The following is a 22,150-nucleotide window of genomic DNA, read 5'->3' as shown; positions in this document are numbered from 1 at the left end:
CTTTCCCAAATTAGCTACCAGGTGAAAAACATCCTAAGAAAATATGACGTTAGTAAATAATAGTACAGTATTCTTTACGGACGGATCAACGATGGCCTGTGGAGCCGGTGTGGGGGTTTTCTCGAATACACACTGTGTCTAAGTCGTACGGTCTCCCAGGTTACGCCAGTGTATTCCAGGCGAAAGTACTGGCGATATTGGAAGTCTGTCGATGGCTGGAGCGTGATTCGAGTTCCAAGCGTAACATAGCCATTCTGACCGAGAGCCAAGCGGCCATCAAGGCCTTGTACTCAGCGACATCTTCCAGGCTGGTGGGGCAGTGCAGAGATGCTCTGGCTGGCACGCTCAAGTCACTCTCCTCTGGGTTCCCGGGCATAGGAACATAGAGGGGAATGAGCGGGCTGACGGATTGGCTAGGCAAGGCTCTGCTCTTGGCAGTCCTTCGGCGAATGCAGTCGGTGCTCCGCTGGCGGTTGTCGGGGACCGAGTCTACTCGCGCTACCTAGCAGCCGTAGCCTTGAGATGGCGAAGGCTTACAAGCTGTGCCAAGTCAAAGTGAATTTGGCCCGTTTATAACATAGCCCGATCACGAGAGCTCCTGTGTCAGACGCGTGCAAATGTATTCAAGCTTACGGCGGTCTGCACGGGACACTGGCCCATAGGGGAGCATGCCGCTAGGCTCGGTATACCCTACAACTCGCATTGTCGAAGCTGCGGGGAAGGAAGGAAAACCCTCATGCACTTTCTCTGCGATTGTCCAGCTCTGGCTAGTCAGGCTGCGAACATTGGGTAAACCATTGTTTGGGGACCTCAGAGAGATTTCTAGCTGCAGGGTGGGAGAGTTGTTTTCCTTCGTGAATGCTACGGGCTGAAGATCCGAACCGGCTGGACTCTGCCTCCCTGCTCCCATAACAACAGTCACGGTCTTAGGAGTTTGTGGCATCAAAACGGTGCACCAAAGCGCTAATTTGGCTCCTCGGAGCGGCCACTGACATCTACCTACCCCATGACATCAAGTGGTATTTACCAGCAGACCACACTAACTGAAGACACGATTAGAAAGGACCCCAAGGAAGATAGCGAGAAAAGGGGAATGTATTAGATAACCTGCACCGATTGTGAAAAATCGCATATAGGGCTAACTAGAAGTTTAATAACAACGAGGTTCCACGAACATATAAGGGAAGCAAATTTTGCGAAAGCAAAAAGCAGACCAACATATGCCCTCAAATTGGTAGCCAGACATATCATCGAGGAGAAACATACAATAACGGAGGATAACCTAAGGGTAATTAAGGAGGTTAATGACTTCCGCAAATTGGATGCATTAGAGAGTTTCATTATGCACAAGATGCGGGAGGAAAAAAGAATTGAGAGTGATTTAGGAAATGTCAACAGTTGGCTTTTTGGATTAATTAGGAATAAAATTAACTAGTAATTAAGGTCTGGATTTATGTATTTAAGGACAAGCTGGACCATTAGCAGCTCAGACAAAAAACTCACTGAGGAAGAGGACAACCGGTCCTCGAAATACCGGTATATGAGGAATAAAAACTCAGTATTCGGCATTAAAAGACAAAATTTGTCTTTTTTCTATTCATTATAAAATAAGCCGAAAGGACGACACACACAACCGAAGTAATATAATGTTTATGTCAAACGGTTCATATTAACTTAAAACTGTGACGCTAGACGTTGCTATTAACTCAAATTTATCATTGATTGCCTCTAATAATTCAGTCATTCCCCATAATGCTGTGCAAACGATAAACCCATATTCATGCGAACACTACTGACACATACCTAAAAAATCGCACTCCTGTTTCAAATCCCAGATTAAAGCATCCACCCTTGGTACTATGTAAAAATTGACCCAACTGAACACATCACGTAAAAGAGGAAATAATAATAATAATAATCGTTGGCTCAACAATCCATATTGGATCAGGGCCTTGAAGTGTGTTAGAGCACTTCATTCAAGACCGTAACGGTACACTACAGAATAGCCTGTAGGAGGCAATGTGGTCAGCATTGCGCTCGCCGGAGATTATTACCCTGATTTGACTCAGGTACTCATTAACAGCTGAGTCCACTGGTATCCGACGTTAAATCACGATACAAATTCCACTACCACCAGTGAGATTTGAACCGCGACCTCCCGTACGACAGCCTTGTGCTCTAACCACTCAGCTATCCGGACACAGTGCCCGGAAAAGAGGAAAAGCTCATTTAATTTTCGTTTATAATTTGATTTATTATAATTTTATTTATTAAGTGGTACATAATAAAAATTAAAAACATCTATAAAACAAGTTTCTTCATATATTTTCTTTATGTGTATATCCTTATGATGTGTCAACTTCTGTTGGATCAACCATTTCAAAATCTTTACCGGTCGACGATCTTGATCCTTCCGATTCACTTTCCGAAATGGTATTTGTCCTGAAAAATTAAATGAAAACATAAATACAAGAACTGGGGTTCAGACAACTCACGCATACTCCTTGTAATCGGCAGAATTATCAACCTTATTATTTTCGCCGCTCTCGACACTGTCATTTTCCCCGTGCAGATCTTGTACCACATCGTCGGCTGTATCATGCTCTTTAATATTCTCAATAATTTCTGGCTGGAGTCCGCCTGCTGTTGTAGTTTCGTCTTCTGCATCGCTGTCTTTGTCTTTCTTCTTCTTTTTCTGCTTTTTACTGCTCTTTCCTTTTTGCTCTTTGGTTCTATATTCATACTGCGTTTATAAAGAAAATTATATTTAGGTAAACAAAGGACGTAGTCTAGCAATTTCTAGGAGGACATACCTCATACAGCGGCCAGAATGATGCAAAGAATCCTACATCCTCTGTTAGATTTGGGAATATCCAGAAATACAATTTGCCTCTACTCAGTAGCCATAGAATTACGAAAATTATTAATCGCAATATGGTAAGTGCGAAAATAAATACTAAAAATCCTGCAGCCGCTATACTTAGATAGTATACGCCTTTCCTGAAAATGAAGAGGGCGAATATTATGAAGGAATTTCCCTTGGTCACTGAGAGAGCCCCCATCGATTTGATGCAGACGGGTCGACTGCGGCAGGTCTCTCGGGAAGTCATTCGAGGTCCCTTAATTCGAACAAAAGAAGTTCGCTTACCTTAAAATTGGCGGCCACAATGGGAACATGCAGATGACGATTGCCCCCAATACGAGAATGGTTCCATAGATCCAATAGTGGATTGGTACGGGATCATATATCCATACATAAGCTTCTGAACCATCAACGAACAATTGCTCTGGATGCATTTCAAGACGGATTTTCCGCTTTCGTTTTTCTTTGGAAGCCTAATTCATAAAAATACGTAGTCAACAAAACGGTATTGCGGTGAAAAATACAAAACTTACAACATCATCCGAAGTTCCCTCAACATGACTATCATGATCGGTTAATTTCTCTTTTTCCTTTTCCTTCTCATCGTCTTTTTCATCTTTTGTTTCTTTTTCCTTTTTAGATCCAGCCTCTTGTTTTTCACCGTTCTTTTTCGTAGATACCTTACCGCCTGCTCCGCCACTATTGCTGTTGCCACCACTTTTAAGCTCGTCTAAGTAGACAGGAACTTTCTTTGCACGATGGAAAAATTTATGCTCCAACATAACATCCAAGTATTCAACTGCACTCTCACGAGATGGGAATAGGCAATTGTCGCCTTCGGCGAAATGAGATTTCATAAGGGCATCGAGGGCTTTCGATGCTGAGGTGATGTGAAGAGGGCGAGGTTAATTGTAGGTGATCAAAATATAACTATTATTGTTCTTACCTGTAAAGTATTCCACATTATGACTAAGAAATTTAGTTTTCTTCGTTCGAACGTTCTTTTTCATCCATTTTGCTATGGCATACTCCTCTTTGCTTGGTTTTTCAACCTCTTTTTGTACACCTCCCGGTCCAGTGTATTCCTGAAGAAAAATTAAACATCGTTAAGTATATTTAGAATTTTCAATCTTTATATTCTTAAATATTTAAGCATTTTAAACTGTCTCTTTTCTTATTCTTCTTAAAAAAGAACTGAAAATGGCCTTATTGTAGAAACGAAGGAGAACGGACATTAGCGGCTTTCTAATTAGGGGAAAATGGTGTTTCCGTAACGAGCACACAGAAAAATGAACAAAACAAAAATAAATATTTGAGTGTCATCATCATCAACGGTATCCGGTCTAGGCCTGCCTTAATAAGGAACTCCAGACATCCCGGTTTTGCGCCGAGGTCCACCAATTCGATATCCCTAAAAGCTGTCTGGCGTCCTGGCCTACGCCATCGTTCCATCTCAGGTAGGATCTGCCTCGTCTTCTTTTTCTATTTGAGTGTGATCCTTTTAAATTAAAACGAACAAAAAATCAAACGTAATCCATTGCCCAACTTGGGGTCGTGTTACTGAAACATATTCTGATGCATTGATTAAATTATATGACAATCTCAATTATGATAAGGAAACATACTTAAAAATAGTGCGGATTTGAATCGGTAGAAAAAACGAAGGAGAAAGCCCAACATTTTCGAAGCTTCTCTGGGGATGCTGACAATTTGAAGATTAAATCAAAGTTTAATGTCAGAGACAACGAGAAGGGAGCAGTTGTGCCAGAAGATGAATGGGATCAAGAGTTTTCAATTTCAGAGCTGAGAGCAAATGATAACCAAGAAACTCACAGGCTAAATTAGAAGAAAATAAGAACTTAGATCAGCGGAAATTCTAGAAATGTTCTCAGAACAACTTTACTTCCCATCGTTTGAGTGGAACTTTAACGTTCGCCAAATGCTGAAAATGCGCGTGCTTAATTGATTGAAATTTTCATAGACGAACGTAGGGCTATATTAGCCACTATCAGCACGATGCGATTTCAGGTTAGTTTTGTGTTCCACCGGAATACGATGAATGACCAGAAAGTGTACTCGATTTGCGTAAGTTCCAAATAAATTTATTAAAAAAAGAATCATATACACTTATTGCACATATCTTTTTCAGAAGCGGGATCGGCTCGTCTTGAACGGTTGCGCCCTTTTGTACTGTCAAAGTCCTGATCTATATGCAGCCACGACGCTTTCAGATCACTATCCAGCGTATCAAGTCACCGCTACTTCGGCCAGTCTTTTCGCATTGGCTCCGATGTTCAGACCAATCTTCGCAGTGAATTCTGTGTTAGTGCGAAATTCGTGACCATAAGCTAGAAGATGTCTCTCACCAATTTTTTACGATCGGTGTACTGGCGTGTCATGCCACTAGTTCAACGTAACATCTTCGTCTCTGTTACCGCAAGACGCCGTTAATTGTCTTTTATAGTCGGCCAACACTCCGAATCATAGATCAGGGCGGATGATAGTGCGATAAGTTTTCGACTTCAGACGTTCCTTAATACGTCGATCACAAAGAACGCCAGTTGTGGAACTCTACTTCATCCAGGTTGCCCTAATGTGTGAAGTCATTTCATAACGCAGTTTACCATTGGCTGATAACATTGATCTGAGGTATCTAAATCGCTCAGTTTTGGGCAGGTCAATGCTACTGACAGTGATATTGCCTGTTTCATTAGGATCGCTCGCCAAATACAGAAACGCAGATTCAATCTATGTTGTATGAGGCTATCATTCACTTTTCGAACAAATTGCTTAGGATCAACTTTGCAATATGCCAGAGAAACATCAATTTGCATAGAGCGGTGCATATGCACTGGACATTGTATGTCCCATGTCATAGAGGGCGCACCCTTGATGAACACCAACAGAGATACGAGGCGGTTTTGATATGCCCGCCTTTACTTTTTGGATCGTGGTAAAGCAGTTTAACCCAGCGCGTTTTTCTACCACTAGGTGTTGTCGCAGAGCATTCCAGATGAGTTCAAGTGGCACACAGTCGAACGCCTTTTCTAGATCCAGAAATGCAATGTAAAGAACGCCATGCTTCTCACGGTGTTTGCGATAGCAGTTCCGCAGTTCTGGACAAGTCCGGCTTGATTCACTGTCATTTGAACGATGTAGCGAATACGCTTGTCAAGAGCGTTAAAAAATCTTCACGATATGGAACAGTAATCGAATCGGCTGGTAGCCCTCCTTTTTCCATATTGGAACGGTCGAGGTTTCTTGCCAGTCAAAAGTTGTTCTATCCTCCGATGTGGTGTCCTATTGTTTTCCATGATTTCATAGGTTTTATTACTTTCTCCACCACTTCAGTGGTGCTGACAGATGGAATTGCTTTGTATGTTGGCAGTGCTTGTGGAAGTGAAGGGCTGAACAAATTCTTCCGTTGAAATCTGTTTCTATCCGTTGCTGTTTGCCAATCTGTAAGCAAAGTACCATTCTTGTCATTAACGCAATAGAAATGAAATCTTGTGTGCATTGGTGTCGGCTTTTGGGAAGTGGATGCAAATCTCTCTCACTTAATGTCCATATGCAACCTATTATTCAATTCGGTCGACATCTCTCTCGATGCATGTGTTGAAACGATTTTTTTATGTTTGCCTCAAAAAAGTCTCCCGCATTTCTAAGTATTCATCCACTTTTCCATCTTCCGTTTCACATCCACGTTCGTTGAAGACCTTCTTTCACCCATGTATACCTCCAGGGAAGTGAACAAACAGTGACTTGGAAGGCGCCAGGCTAGCGGAATACAGATTCAAAACGACTCCAAAAGTTGTTTTGTGACGTTGGCCGTGTAGACTGTGGTAGCAAGTAGGCTCCTTTTGGCAGCACGCCCCTCTTCGAATCGGCCCTTGGAGACTCACAGTAGCTTGCTGTTTGATTCAGATATTCAATCAAAATTATGTTTTTATAATCCCAAAACACGAATGGCATGATTTTGTCGACTGAAATTGTGATGGTTTTTTGGTGGAAGGTGAAAAGTGAAAATATCTTTTGGTTTCAGGCAGTCGATTCAACTTTTGTTGTCCTGTTATTTGTTTAGGGGACCATCTTGCTGATCTGATCATCATAATCATCGGCGCAACAACCGGTATCCGATCTAGGCCTGCCTTAATAAGGAACTCCAGACACTCCGGCTTTGCGTCGAGGTCCACCAATTGGATATTCAAAGGTTTTTGTGATTATTTCGTACAGCAAAGATCTGAAGACTTGTGGAAACTTCCTAGAAAGTTTACCCAACATCAATCTGCGATCACCACGAACCGCATTCTTGGTTGACATTTTCCGAGGTGCTTCTGGGTCAAGAGTTTTCAACATACCAATTGAATTGGTCTTGTTTTGAAGTGGAAAAGTCAAACTACGCAGCAGTGTTGCCAACATCTCGAAAAAGTTATTCTATACAACCGTCAAGACACACTGCATTTACCTTGTGGACGTGTTTTTTGCATCGCAAAAAGATAAAAGTAATTATATAGGCTAGGACGCGAGATTGACATAAAACAGAGAAGATTTTTCCAATAAATTGTACAATACTATAGGGCCCGGATTACATGATGAAATTTACAGCGCATCGGCTCATGTAACAGCGTTACCGGAGATGCGTTGGACAGGGACCGGTTTCCTGGAGAAGAGTCGCTACACCGTATATTATATTATAGTGGCCATCTAGTAAACCATGTGCTCGGAGTAGATTTTGAAAACATATAGCGAACGGCTATGCGCTCTGCGCTTGCGAGAAAAATTTAGAAATATAAGCCTCAGTAACGTCCACGACCCTACAGACGAGACTGCTGAGTCGGAGAAGGATACCTTCTACGAGGCAGTAGAATGAACTCTCGAAGCCTATCCCAGATATGATATCACAGTCATACTTGGGGATTTTAACAGCCAAGTAAGGACGGAGCTCGTATTCGGGCAATACGTTGGCTCCCATAGTTAACATCAAAATACAATGGATAGCAGTATCGCACGAAATGGTTGTTGGAAGTACCTGGTTTGCGCGAAAAGCGATCCACAAACATACATGAGCCTCTCCAGATGGGACCACTTTTAACCAAATAGACCACGTGCTGATTGAACGCCGCCATCTCTCAGCCTTGATGAGAATATATAGAGGGGCCAATATAGACTCGGATCACTATCTCGTTGGCAGCTCAGGTGAGAGTGAATACTGAACCCATTCACAACACAGCCCTCCGCAACACTTATAAGAGGGAAATGGATGCGACAATAACCACAGCCAACAGAGATCCTGGAGATGAAGCATCAACAAATGATCTTCACAATCACTTGAATCATAAATCATATCATAAATACGGCCACAAACATACTTGGCCCCAGCTGCAAAAAGAGTCGGAACGGGTGGTTTGACTTGTCACGAACTACGGCGAGCGGATAGGCAACTTCAAAGACGGAAAAAAGAAGCCTGAGAGAACCGGAGGGTCTGTGAACTCAAAAAGTACAGGGAGCAACCGCACCAAGCGCGGAAGTTTTATCAACAAGTCAGCAGCAGCACACCTCGATGCCCATCCTGCCGAGATAAAGAGGGAAATCTGATTTCCGACAGAATGGGCATATTGGAGCCATGGGTTGAGTACTTTGATGAACTACCGAACAACCAGAACATCGACGAGTTGGAGAAGACGATGGACAAATACTGCCACCACTAAGTATAGAAGAAACAGACCGTGCAATTCATCGGCTTAAAAATCATACTCGTAAGTCGCCAGGAGCCGATCGAATTACAGCCGAATTGGTTAAATATGGAGGCAACCAATTGCATCAAGTGGTTCATCAACTTGTACTCAAGGTGTGGGACAGCGAATCAATGTCTGTCGACTGGCAAAGAGGCATTATCCGTCCCATACATAAAAAGCGAGATATCACAAAGTGCAGCAATTATAGAGGTAGTACGTTGCTGAGTATCATCTATGAGATATTCTCAGCTATCTTGCTTGGCCGGATAGCCCCATACGCCCAGAACATCATTGGTCCATACCAAAGAGGCTTGACTCCAGGTAAATCAGCAACAGATCAGATTTTCTCTCTGCGGCAAGCGATGGAAAAGCTATTGGAATATGGACATCAGTTGCTTCATCTTTTCATCGACTTTACAGCCTCCTATGATAGCATATCCAGGGTAAAACTGTACACGAGTTTCAGAGAATTCGGTATCCCGACGAAATTGATAAGACTGACTAGGCTGACCCTGACCAATGCACGAGGCCAGATAAAAACAGCAGGATTACTCTTGAGACCATTCGACATCAACAACGGTCTAAGGCAAGGGGATGTCCTATCATGCGTCCTCTTTAATCTGGCCCTGGAGAAAGTGATCCGTGATGTTGAGGTAAATGCAAGAGGTACGATCCTCTTTGAGTGCACCCAACTATTTTGAGGTCTAGATTTTGTAAAGGTTCATCACTGTGATTTCTTTTTTCAGATATTTCTGTTGGATAGGTTCTGAGAATGAAACCTGCTTCACTTTTTGTGGCATACATTTTGGGTTATCACTACTCTGCGCCTACCTCAATGTCAGAAAGAAGATTATTTTCGAGAAGTAATAATTGAGCCCTTTCATTTGATGCCCCACATGTCCATATTCTGTTCAAAATATTTTGCTCTCCCTTTCGCATAACATATATGATGAACCCTCCTTAAAGTGAACAGAATGATGCAATTCGTTGCCTGTGTAGTGGTACAGAGGTGATATATTCTCACTAAATTTCGTGACAATAGCTCCAGCCGTTTCGGAGTAAATCTCACGTGTCAGATGGACAGACAGACATTGAACCGATTTTAATAAAGTTTTTCTTCAAACAAAGCCTTAAAAACGCCTTCTTAAAAGCTCATAAAGTCGGCTTTCTTCTTAAGGCAAAATAATCAAGGCAAATTAATGGCGATTTCTGAATCGAACTTGATGTCACCGTAAGCAAAACCAACACTTTCTGTAGATCAATGTAGAAAGGAGGAGAGAAATTTTTAAGTCCCTTAATGTTGTATCTTCATTTGATTCATCTTCCCGTTTTCCTCCGACCCATCACCATAGATGGTGTTTATGTAATCGAAATGTTTAGTTGTCATTGTTTTTAGAACTATGGAAACTATGAAGTATGATAGTCGCATATAAGCTTGGTGAGTTTCCCCTTGGATTTAAAACTGTTCTCTACATAATGGTGTAGCGCTTGACCCTTTGCGCTGGGTATGCTTTTTGGTGGAAAATTTCTCCTAGGCCGTGGAGTTCAGATATGCTTTGTGTGGAAGCTATTAAAATTAAAGTCATTCGAGAGTAGGCTATCTGGGAACGTAGATTATACATCTTATTGAATTCTTCCTGGTGTAGCCATTATTATTTTGTTAAGGGAAAGTCGCACCGCGTCCTTGAAGAACTATTGTGCCCCTGGTGTAGCCATGCGTATCTCGGTAACTGGAATGGAATTGTCCATTAATGAAGCTTCAAAGCTCTTCAAAGTATTCACAATCCCTTTACTATAATCTTCCAAGATGTCGGGAATCATGATGAATGAAGTGCTCTAACAAGTTTCAAGGTCCAGATCCGATTTGATTGTTGCACCGATGATTATGGTTTCGAATGTCTGGCCATATTTATTGATATTTTCTATTATCGGTCAAATTGCCTATTAAGATTTTCAGTGCCCTTGCCCCAGTGTGGGGATCTTTTGCGAGGTCCCGATGTCGCGGCGGCAATGAATTATATTTCTGTGATTGGAGCTGATATTGAATTCTGGATTTAACTTGTCCCCAAGTTAATAACACTTTAAAGCAAACATTGCATTGAATTCAAGATTCATGCGGCAATAGAGAAGATAATCAAATTATATCAAATATTTCATGCTTCTATAATTTTTGGGGCAGACCACTAGCAAAAACTCTATCATGTGCACACTGAATGTGATAATTGAGCAGAAAATCGATAACTAATCTGCTGACATTTGACATGCTAAGCCATTGTCTTGTTCTATTTTATCTTTAATGCCATCTTTCGATCATTACAAATGGAAACTTCAACACTATCATTGCTGATTTTGAAAGTGCAAACATAAAAAAATATAAGGCAAGACAGGGCTCAGTTTTTTTTAAAGACGATAAATTGCGGTTTTTTGAAGTGCTACTCATCGAGTCAACCATTTTTGAGGGAATCTTGCCAAACAGCCATTTCTTGACTTGTTTACAGAAAACGAAATCTAAGCGCTGATCAAATGGTTAATTTAGGGTAGTACTGATCAGGACCGGCTCTCTTAACGATAATTTGATGACAAGAGCCCCGCCGATAATGTTGTTTAGCCCTGTTGCCTATTGTTTTATAACCCTTGTTGTTTGTTATTTTATAACCTCTGATCATTAATTTTTAAAGAGTTGGAAAACTCTGAGACCACTTCTTTAGTAATGAATCCAATGCTGTACTCTCAACTTTTCTCGGGATCCTTGCCACCTATTGAAAAATTATTGCCACAAAACCCATATTACTTTGCATATTGTACTCGATTAAATAAGGCATCTTCTCTGAACAGCAGCACAGAGCGTGGTCAATGATCACTCGCACCACATTAACTTTTAATTCGAGAAAACAAACGCACCTAACGCCACGTATGATCAACAGACGTTTCTATATAAAACCACACTAAGTCCAGTCATAGAAAGAGTTTATTTCCATAAGGAGGCCTTATGAAAACACCTCAAATCACATATTTTCGTTCCTTATTGTCTTCACTTTGCAACTTATACTTCCCTATCACAAAAAACGTTGGATATAAGACGTTCGAGACATGTTGAACTGCACTACACCAAAGGTAATTAAAATGTGCAAGCAGATTTCTCGGAAAGACATAAGGTGGGTAGATCCTTATGCCATTCATTCCAAAAGATATTAACGATTTACTACTTTAAGGACACCTAAATTATACGCACCGTAGTATCATCCTCATACTGATACGGACCACTGAATGGATTCATTGACAACACCTTAACACCTATACCAATGCCAGGTAACAATAGAAGTTTTCGCTTCTTTGGAATATTAGGAATGAGTGACCGGTGAATGGCAATTATATTTACGACCACATCAAATGAATTGAATATTGATAATAATCTGTGCTCAAATAAAACAGATTTTTCACGTCGGTGCAGCGAATGAACACTGAGAGAATTTCCCTTAAAGCTCAGTTACTGTTTTTCTTACGTGGTGATATAGTGATAGTAGTAATGAGGAAAATAGTCAAATGACAACCACGCGATCTTTAAACAAGTATAGAAGTGAATTATGGATTTCATATATCATCTTATTATTAGAGGCTTAGGGCCGACGATTTTGTATCTTAGCAGTTTTTATAAGTGAATCACGGTTGTCATTATTGGCGCAATGGTTGATGGAGTAGAGCGTCAGCCTCTCAATCTCGATGCTCTGGTTTCGAATACCAGTCGTCAAGGGTCCCTGTGTTGATATTGTGTTTTTCTCGCTGCTGTGAGCTTATCACTTGCATAGTGTTTAAGTGTGTTGGTCATCTACGGTTTCCATTAGTGGGTTTTTTTCATTATGAGGTAAGAATAATGCCACTATCTAACTGCGAAAAATAGAATCAAAAATCAAATAATTGTTTTGTGAATTTTGATCTCATAATCACTTTATGATGACACTGATGGCTATACATATAAAATATAGTCTTGGGTGCCGCCCGCACTGCTTCTGTACAGTTCTTCGTCAAATGTACTTGGGGCAACCCATCTTGGGAGAGCGGATTCCACTGTATCGCAAAGCCAGCAACCCAATTATTGTTTGTCCTCGATGTGTGACCTATCCACTGCCACTTTGATTGATAATGATACTTTGAAGAAAGAAGCCTGGGAGAATCTATAAGTCTGTGAACTAGAAAAGTACAGGGAGCAACCGCACCAGGCGCGGAAGTTTTACCAACGAATCAGCAGGATGAAGCCTTACACACCTCAATGCTCATCCTGCCGAGACAAAGAGGGAAATCTGATTTCCGACAGAATGGGCATATTGGAGCGATGGGTTGAGTATTTTGGTGAACTGAGCACCAAGTATAGAAGAAACAGTCCGTGCAATTCATCGGCTTAAAAATTATAAGTCGCCAGGAGCCGATGGAATTACAGCCGAATTGGTTGAATATGGAGGCGACCAATTACACCAAGTGGTTCATCAACTGATGCTAAAAGTATGGGACAGCGAATCAATGCCGGACGACTGGCAACGGGGCATTATCTGTCTTATACATAAAAAGTGCAGCAATTTTAGAGGTATCACGTTGCTGAGTACCATCTATAAGATATTCTCCTCCATCTTGCTAGCCCGGATAGCCCCATACGCTCGGAATATCATTGGTTCATACATACATTCACTCCAGGCAAATCAGCAACAGATCAGATTTTCTCTCTGATGGAAAAACTGTTGGAATATGGACATCAGTTGCACTATCTTTTCATCGACTTTAAAGCCTTCTATGACAGCATAGCCAGGGTAAAATTGTACACGGTCATGAGAGAATTTGGTATCCCAACGAAATTGATAAGACTGACTAGGCTGACCCTGACCAATGTGCGAGGCCAGATAAAAGCAGCAGGATCAATCTCGTGACCATTCAACATCAACAACGGTTTAAGACAAGGGGATGCCTTATCATGCGTCCTCTTCAACCTGGCCCTTGAGAAAATGCTTCGCGATGCCGATGTAAATGCGAGAGGCACCATCCTCTTCAAGTTCACCTAACTACTGGCCTACGCTGACGATATTGACATCATGGGAAGAACAACCCGAGATGTACAGTCTACCTTCATTCCGATCGAGCAGTCAGCGCGAGATCTTGAGCTGCACATTAATGAAGGCAAGGCGAAGTACATGGTGGCAACGTCAGCGCCAAAACCAAAAGAACGAAAAACATCAACTCGCACTGGTCAAATGAAAACAATGAAGATTGGAAACTACAACTTTGAGACCGTTGCAAATTTCTCCTATCTAGGGTCGAAAATCACAATCGAGAACAGCTATGACGTTCATCGCGCACACTTGTTGGCACCTAACAGAGCCTTTTTCAGCCTACAAAACTGGGATGTCTGGAGTTCTTTATTAAGGCAGGCCTAGACCGGATACCGGTTGTTGCGCCGTTGATGATGATGATGGCGCTTCATACGGTGCGTGAAGCGATCGATGCATGGCCTTACAGACTTCGTGCCTGTATAGCCCAGCGGCGGCCATTTTGAATATTTTTTTTTCGTTTGAAAGCTCTATATTTCCCTTTTCTAATGGTGTACCTTTCGATTAATTTGGTTTATTACTTTGTGAGAAATAAAGATTTGCTTGACTGACAGAATTTATGTCTATACTATGTATATTATCTCGCGCAGTCGGTGTTCACGACTGGCAAACCTGTTCGAGGAACTTAGTTGGTTGACAGCCTTGGTGACCGTGTTAGTGCCAAGGTGATGCAACGCTGGACTCTCATCGTAACAGAGTTGGCGCCCAATGTGGAGCCACAGTTGTTGCATCCGTAACAAACGTTTTACAAGCCTCTCATTTTCACGCTGTGAAATCTGGAAGTTTAACCCCTATTGCTTTTGCAAACATGATTTAGAAGTTGTGTGGCTGATTTCCTCAGTTTTTGCAGTTCTCGGTTCCACCATGGAACCGTTTTGTTAAGTTGAGTTCGGGAAATAGGACAAGCCTCTTCAAAGCACTCTAAAAGTGTGCGATTTAGAGTTTCCAATTGATCTTCTATCGCCAAAGGGGTCCTTAGATGCCTAGGGAGCTCCACTTTGCCACCAAGAAGTCCAATCTGCTTTCTGAGGATTCCATCTGTTCGGCTGCAATAGTCAGACTAAATTCCAAGTAACGGTGATCTGAGAGAGAGACTTCATCTAGCAATCGCCAGTTTGTAGTCAAGCCTAACAAGTTTGAAGTGAAGATTGTTAGGTCAATTGCTTCAGTTCTTCTTGGCCCCACGAACGTAGGGGCGCTCCCTACTTTCGCACTCATCAGTTCTGCTGAAGTGATAAAATCAAACAACCTCTTTCTCTCTCCTCTAGGATTGCATTTGCTAGTGTCCCAACAACTATGTTGTGCGTCCGCATCTCAACCTATTAAAAATTCAGGGCCACTTGATTCTGCATACGCTACCAGGCTCCTTAGTTCTTACATCAGCGGAGGATACAAAGGAATCATATGATAAGTAAACAGAGGCAACTATGATGTTTCTCCGCTTACCATTAACCTGGTATTGAAAGTTGGCCGCAGCAAGGTTCTGGGAACAGAATTTTCTCAGCATGGTTGCCTCTAACAATTTTGTCATCAAGACGTAGGCCCTCGAGGGTTTGTCATCGAAGAAGATCCTAGTCCCGTTGACTGATCCAATACCACAGATTATACCCTCAGGGGTCGTTGCCCTTTAACAGTCGCTTAGGATAGGAGATGTGACGTCCCCGAGGTGCCCGAGTGAACCGGTGTTAGTAGAGCGCGTTGCCCCGAGTGAGCACTAATTCGTCCGTGAATTCCGGGATCAACTAAGCGTAGGTCAGGCCTCAGGGAACTGGGGTAGGGACTGTGTCCCCCACCCGTTCCTGACTATTGCGGCCCGCTCCCTTTTACACGCTGCGCTGGTTAGTTTTTCATGGAGAATAAACATAAATTAATAAAAAAGCAAATCGACGAAACAACAGGGAAAGAGGAAGAGCTGAATGCGTTTGGAAGGCTCATCAGGAAATGCGCAGCAATGGTAAAGCGCATGCGGTTGGCAACGTTCCTCCAGAGGAACGTCAGTAAAGGCGTCAAAAATGGCTGATGGAACTGGAGGAATTATTGGTCTAGTGGTAATTAGCGAGCAATACCGAAATAAGGACCCGTTTTCATGGCATCTCGACTTATCGGGCACGGCTGCCATCTGGGTTCGGGACGACGTTAGACTTCGTGTTCTTGCCGAAGACCAAGGGAACGGGTTTGCCTGGATCCGGTGTTTAGGGCTAATGTTTTTTAGCGTTTACCTGATGCCGAACGAGACGATGCCGGACTTTCGGCGCCGGCTTACTGCTCTGAAGGACGCCGTTTCGAGCACGGAGGGGCGTTTTTGCCGTACGCACTGCAGACTTGGCATATGGATGCGACGGGTAAGCGGATGGATGACTGCTCACGGTCTCAACGTTGCGCTGGAAAAACCGAATTAGTCATCTTGACCAGAAGGAGAATCCCGACCCTACCTCCCATATCGATCGGCGAGTTGACTATAGAGTCAAACCAGCGCCAACCAAAGCAGCAGCGGACAAGGCTGCTACTGGAGTCGGCTAATGGCGAATGTCGGAGGTCCTAAATCTACTAGGAGATGAATTCTTATGGGAGCAACGTAGTCGGCTCCGCTCTATGAGGAGGCATGGGCTTATGCCCTTTGTCCTCCTTGTCAAGGAGCAGAAACAAAGCTACCGCTGTAAGGGTGAAAACTTAAGAGAGGTGGTCGCCCGTGAAGAACGTCAACGCACCCTTCCCGAGTGGCAACTTTCTTGGCAAAATAAGCCAAGGGGCAAATGGACTGCGCGATCCATCGACAATTTTGACCCGTGGTTGAACCGAACGCACGGTGAGATTGATTACTTCCTTACCGAACTTCTAAGCGGGCATGGAGGTTTTCAGTCTTACCTGCACAGGAATGGGAAGGCGCAATCTCCTGATTGTGTGTTCTGCAATTGAGTGACGGACGACGCTGAACACACTTTTTCTCTTGCGATAGGTGGGACGGCTTTCGTCAGCAGCTTTATGCAAACACAGGGGAGCTCTCTTCAGACGACATTGTCAGAGAGATGCTGAAGAGCGCTGGTAGCTGGAATGTTATTGTACATTATGTTCGGGCTCTTCTTATTTCGAAGAAGATTGAACTCGACCGGCGGAGGGATCGGACGGTAAGGGGCTCCCTGAACTGACAACTCCCTTCCTCCCTTCTCCTTCCGTTGGCGAAAGGAATTCCCTGACTTGAAGGCTCCCAAAGCCGGGAGAGCAGAAGGGCTAGCCCGAAGTAATGTGTCGTACGGTTCCAGGCTAGTTCTCTGATGACAGGGAAGTGTTTAATTGGTGGTCGCAATCATCTACCCTACTCAAAAAAAAAATTACCGTAGATTTTGTTAAAACGAACCCTTGCCTCTTGAACGAGAAATATATGCCAGCCTTTCCGCCAGTTGATAGGAAAGAGCTTTGTCGTGTTGCATTTTAATTTGATCAACTCTTATGTTTGTAGACATAAGGGTAGTCTAATATGAAAACCGGCATTAACTGAAAAGTCCGTTGCGTTCAGTGTGGATCTCATCGGCGTTACCAACTTGTCCTCCTTCCGCCGAAAGTTCTGCTTTCTTGCGTCCAATAACTCTGGATATCGCCACAATTGATGGTGTAGCAACGCCTATTTCCAATAAACTTCGCCTTCTTTCGCAATGCCTTCCTTTGTCGTCGCATTAATACAGGAGCCGTGGGTCGGAAGCGACGGAACCATCAAAGGGCTCCAAAACAAATATTTTAATTTATTCCACAGCACAGGAGACGCTGATCAGGATAGACCTAGAGCATGTATTCTTGCGAGGAAGAGTCTGCACGCTTTGCTGTGCCCGGACCTGAGTTCCGGTGACCTAGTTGTGGTCAAGCTGGAGCAGGCGGGGGCAAAGAACCTGTATATTTCCTCGGCTTACATGGCTCATGACCGATCAGCTCCGCCAGAAGAACTACAGCATCTGACGAACACCATAACAAAGAAAGCCAACCTGCTGATAGGCTGCGGCGCTAATGCAAGGCACACGCTTTGGGGCAGATCCGAAATTAACGAAAGAAGTGAGTCATTCTTTGATTTATTATTATTTCAAATCTATCGGTGTGTAACAAGGCCAGTACACCAACCTTCCATTTCCCCTGCTCGGAGAACTGTGACGGTTGGGAGGAGGTCCTTAATATCACCTTAATAACCGACAAAGGGATTCTTAGGGTGGAAGACTGGAGAGTGTCTGACCAGAGATCCTTCTCTGACCACAGTTGGATACTCTTCAGTCTAGATCTCGCCGCAGGTCTCGAAGCCCTTTAGAGACCCCAGGAGGATCGACTGGAGAAAGTTTGGTCAGGTAATTAAGAACAAACTCTCCGATGCGCAAATTGGTAGGATTGGCACGACAGACGAACTGGAGTCACCCCCTTTAAAGTCTCGTGCTCTGCTAAGTACAGCAAAAAGACCCTGCCACCGTGGTGGAACGAAGATCTCGTCTAGTCTCAGGAAGCTGACCAGAGAAATCTTCAACATCTGCTACAGGCAAAAATACTGGCAGCCATACAAGGTCCAGTCCTTACTGGCTGAAGAAGTACAAGACCGCCAAGAGGTGGCCTTGCCTGGACTATTGTCAGAACATCGAAAGCACTAGTGAATCCGCGAAGCTCAGTAAGATTATGTCCAAGGAACATAAGAGCCCATCCTTCCATAAAAAGTCGGAAGGCTTCGGACGGAATCTTCTAGCGAAACCTTGGAGTTGCGGGTTCAAACGCACTCTCCCTCCAGCGAGGAGGACTGTGAGTCAGAACCGTCCTTGGAGGGTTTGCGGCAACCCCAGCTTTGCGAGGTTATCAAATCGGTAATTACCGAGGATAGGATCGGCTGGGCTATAAACAGCTTCTCCGCATACAAATCTCCAGGCCCAGATGGCATAATGCCAGTCATGCTACAGAAGCAGCAGGAAAGGGTTGTGCCGTGGCTTGTTGAGATTTACCGGAGCTGCATCACTTTAGGATAAGTACCGCAGTCCTGGAGGCGCGCACGAGTGGTTTTCATACCGAAAGCGGGCAGGCGCGGTCATGAGTCCGCGAAGGACTTCCGACCAATCAGCCTGACCTCTTTCGTGCTAAAGACCCTAGAACGCGTCCTGGGCATTCACTTAAGGACGATTATGGAGAGAACACCTTTATCTAAGTCCCAGCATGCCTACCTCAAAGGAAAATCCACAGAAACTGCCCTCCACGAGGTAATTGGCACGGTTGAGCGGTCGCTGCAGTACAAGCAGTATACCGTTGCTGCCTTCTTGGATATAGAGTGAACTTTCAACAACGTCAGTACCAACGCCATCAAGGAAGCCTTGACCGGTATTGGATTGGAGGGGTATCTCACGCATTGGATTATGTCCATGCTAAGTACCAGGATAATCCAGTCCGATCTGGGAGGCAACCACTTGACCAGAGCTGTGAACAGAGGCACGCCCCAGGGTGGCGCCATCTCACCGGTGCTCTGGTTAATAGTAATGGACGAAATTTTATGAACATTGGACAGCAGCGGGTTCAAGGTGGTGGCGTATGCCGACGACTTGGTGTTATTAGTATCATATTTCTGTCCATTATGAGCGACATCATGGTAGGAGCGTTGCGAAAGGTGTGCCTGTGGACCGCAAGATGCGGACTCAGCATAAACCCAACCAAAACGCAACTGATGCTATTCACCATCAAGACAAGGATACCTGAATTCCATCTACCACGGCTGAATGAACAAAGATTGGTTCTTTCCTCTAATGTAAAGTATCTGGGTGTAATCCTGGATCCAAACTAAATTGGAGGTTGAACATAGAACTGAGGGTTACGAAGGCCTCTATAGCCTTCTATGCTTGTAAGAGAACCTTTGCAAAGAAATGGGGTCTCCGGCCGAGGATGGTTCTTTGGATGTACACCGCTGTAGTGCGTCCGATCCTGACGTCCGGCTCTATTTATGGTGGCAGGCTTTGAAGAAGAAATACAATAGAACGAAGCTTAGTAGGATTCAAAGAACCGCGTGTGCAGGTGCTACGGGGACTCTGCCGGCAGATGCTCTCAATGTGCTCCTGCATCTCCTCCCCCTAGACCTCCACATCAAATATGTTGCAGGGTGCAGTGCCGTCAGACTACGTGAGTCCGGATGCTGGACAGCGAAGTCCTACGGCCACAGCAACATCCTAGATGAAATGCCTCGAGAAATCTGGGCATCCCCCACGGACTATGTCACACGCAAGCTGAACTTCACGAGAAAGTTTGCTGTGGACCTTCCAACTAGGGCAAAGTGAAAGACCGGCGGCGTATTGCAAGACTATGACATGGTATTCTTTACGGACGGATCAAAGATGGCCTATGAAGTAGGCGCGGGGGTTTGCTCGAATACGCACGGTGTATCCAAGTCGCATGGTCTCCGAGGTTTCGCCAGTATATTCCAGGCGGAAGTACTGGCGATATTGGAAGTCTGTCGATGGCTGGAGCATGATTCGAGCCCCAAGCGTTACATAGCCATTCTAACCGATAGCCAAGCAGCCATCAAGGCCTTGTACTCAACGACGACATCTTCCCGGCTGGTGGGGCAGTGTAGAAACGCGCTCAACCATCTGGGCGGCACGCTCAAGGTCACTCTCCTCTGGGTTCCCGGGCATAGGAACATAGAGGGAAATGAACGGGCTGACGGATTGGCCAGACGAGGCTCTGCTCTTGACAGTCACTCGGCGAATACAGTCGGTATTCCGCTGGCGGCTGTCGGGGGCGCAAAGCGCTAATTTGGCTCCTCGGAGCGGCCACTGATACCTACCTACCTAGTGAAGTAACTGTAACTATTCTTTATTCCTTTCATTGATCTCTCTTTTTTTGCTGAGGATAGTACTAAGTACAATGCCCAAGCCTTCTGTGCCTGGGGCCAACTATGCTAAGGACACGTCATTTCGTGGAAAATGGAAATTTTTCTTTAGCTTCTTTCATGAATTCTTCAGTCATTGCGTTTACCCGACGACTCTCTTTATACAAACGTTTTTGAAGGCTAACTACGAAATACTGACATCACCTAATGTGTTATCTGCGTTAATATGAGGAAGCCTACACAATTTTCGGTGCCCGTAATTTTACAACGCAATAAAATAAAAAATCTTTACTCCATTCGGCGTGACCTTCGTTACAAATTGGTAGTAGTTCATCGTTCTAAGAGCATTTGATAATGATTTTAGTTGTTGGAACCGACGTCACTTTTTTACGCGCTAAACAAATCTTTTGATAACCAAAATGGGTACATTAAATGAGCAAATCGGCTTCGATTTGCTGTCTGGGATTATTGGTCTCAACAGTCCGGAAAAAACAAGAATTATTTGAGTGTTATATTTTGGTCATATGAAGGTTTCCCGTGGAGTTTTTTTATTAGGGTTGAATAGCTTCACCTGAACTAACGAAAGATCAGAAAAAACAGATGCCCATGCGGGGTTCAATTTGATTTTAAACACAAAAAATGGGTGTCTCTCAGGGAATTCTAAATGGCTGGGAAACCCCAGGCGTGACCTTGGCAATCAGACGCGAATGTCTGAAGTTCAGGGTCAAGGAGACAATGAATTCCGATTCATTAATTAGGAATTATGTAACCCTCGCTTGTCCCCAGAATTTCAATCCTAAACCCCAACGGTTTTAATAATTAACCTTTCTGAGGATTTGGTCGCCGCAAGGTCTCCTGTTACGAGCACCAACACCTCATACAAATCATAATCAAGTTTGAATTTCGTCACTCGTGGACCGCATTTGCCACGACCATTCCCCCGTGAACCCAACGCGGCAGCTACCGCAAAACACATTTCCCACAGCTGAGAAAACAAGAACTCGGCATCCGGCGCTATCAGCCACCGTTGAGAGAGTAAAATTCGATTCACCGATAAGGCCCCAACCAAACATGTCAACTGGTGCACTCAGTCCGCAGTTGAACCCGTCCCAGATTCTCGCCCGCAAACAAACTTCTTTTCGCAATTATTTCAGCTAAACTGCGGCAAGTATGTCACGACGCGCCTAGGGGAAAGTCGGTGGATCATATTTTATCGGCATTTTTTCTGCCTCTTCCAGTTTATGTGCAAAAACACGGGGATGTACCCAGTACAGCTGTCAACGTCATTAGTTTTCCATGTTATGTACCATCTCGAGGAGAAATTTCACTGAACAAATCACACGAAGACACTTTTCACTGGAACTGATTCCCTTTGATTTCATGGAGGAACTATCAAATATTGAAAAAGTTGAATGAAAACTAGGAAAACTTACTTCTTTTCGACGTCTTGATCTCTTTTTCTCGGACATACTTCTCGCCAACAACACTCGGATTCCTTGTTTTGCTTCTCCGTTTCAGGCCTACTTTGCGCGACGAACGTATAAAGTTGTAGACGGCGAAAATTTCACCGATTTGCAAGCGAGGAGCGTTCAATGGTCATGTTCTGAATGATGGGTACGTTCAGTGTAAA

General features: G+C 43.9%; 1 protein-coding gene across 2 annotated transcripts; it reads right to left on the bottom strand.

Annotated features, from left to right (window-relative positions):
* Positions 1 to 2,330: 2,330 nt before the first annotated feature.
* On the bottom strand, positions 2,331 to 22,105 carry LOC119652642 (translocation protein SEC62). Of its 2 annotated transcripts, none has more exons than XM_038056889.1 (7): positions 21,954 to 22,105; positions 3,810 to 3,948; positions 3,397 to 3,743; positions 3,149 to 3,336; positions 2,814 to 3,000; positions 2,502 to 2,743; positions 2,331 to 2,442 (listed from the first exon to the last, which is right to left on the bottom strand). In XM_038056889.1, exons 1-7 carry the CDS (start codon positions 21,987 to 21,989, stop codon positions 2,346 to 2,348), a joined length of 1,236 nt encoding a protein of 411 aa, XP_037912817.1. In that variant the 5' UTR covers positions 21,990 to 22,105; the 3' UTR covers positions 2,331 to 2,345. The 2 variants fall into 2 exon arrangements, with proteins under 2 accessions (XP_037912817.1, XP_037912816.1); XM_038056888.1 differs by lacking the exon at positions 21,954 to 22,105 and adding an exon at positions 11,831 to 11,958.
* Between the last annotated feature and the right edge of the window lie 45 nt (positions 22,106 to 22,150).

The sequence above is a fragment of the Hermetia illucens genome, chromosome 3, assembly GCF_905115235.1.
Source record: "Hermetia illucens chromosome 3, iHerIll2.2.curated.20191125, whole genome shotgun sequence".
NCBI lineage: Eukaryota > Metazoa > Arthropoda > Insecta > Diptera > Stratiomyidae > Hermetia > Hermetia illucens.
This window is presented reverse-complemented; position numbering and strand designations above follow the sequence as displayed.

Excerpts from the sequence above, each read along its gene's own strand:
- LOC119652642 (XM_038056888.1), bottom strand. The coding sequence starts at position 11,875 with ATGAATCCATTCAGTGGTCCGTATCAGTATGAGGATGATACTACG. Across the intron at positions 3,337-3,396 it reads AGGGAACTTCGGATGATGTT|GCTTCCAAAGAAAAACGAAA; the intron begins GTAAGTTTTGTA and ends TTTATGAATTAG. Across the intron at positions 2,744-2,813 it reads CATTCTGGCCGCTGTATGAG|TATGAATATAGAACCAAAGA; the intron begins GTATGTCCTCCT and ends TTATAAACGCAG.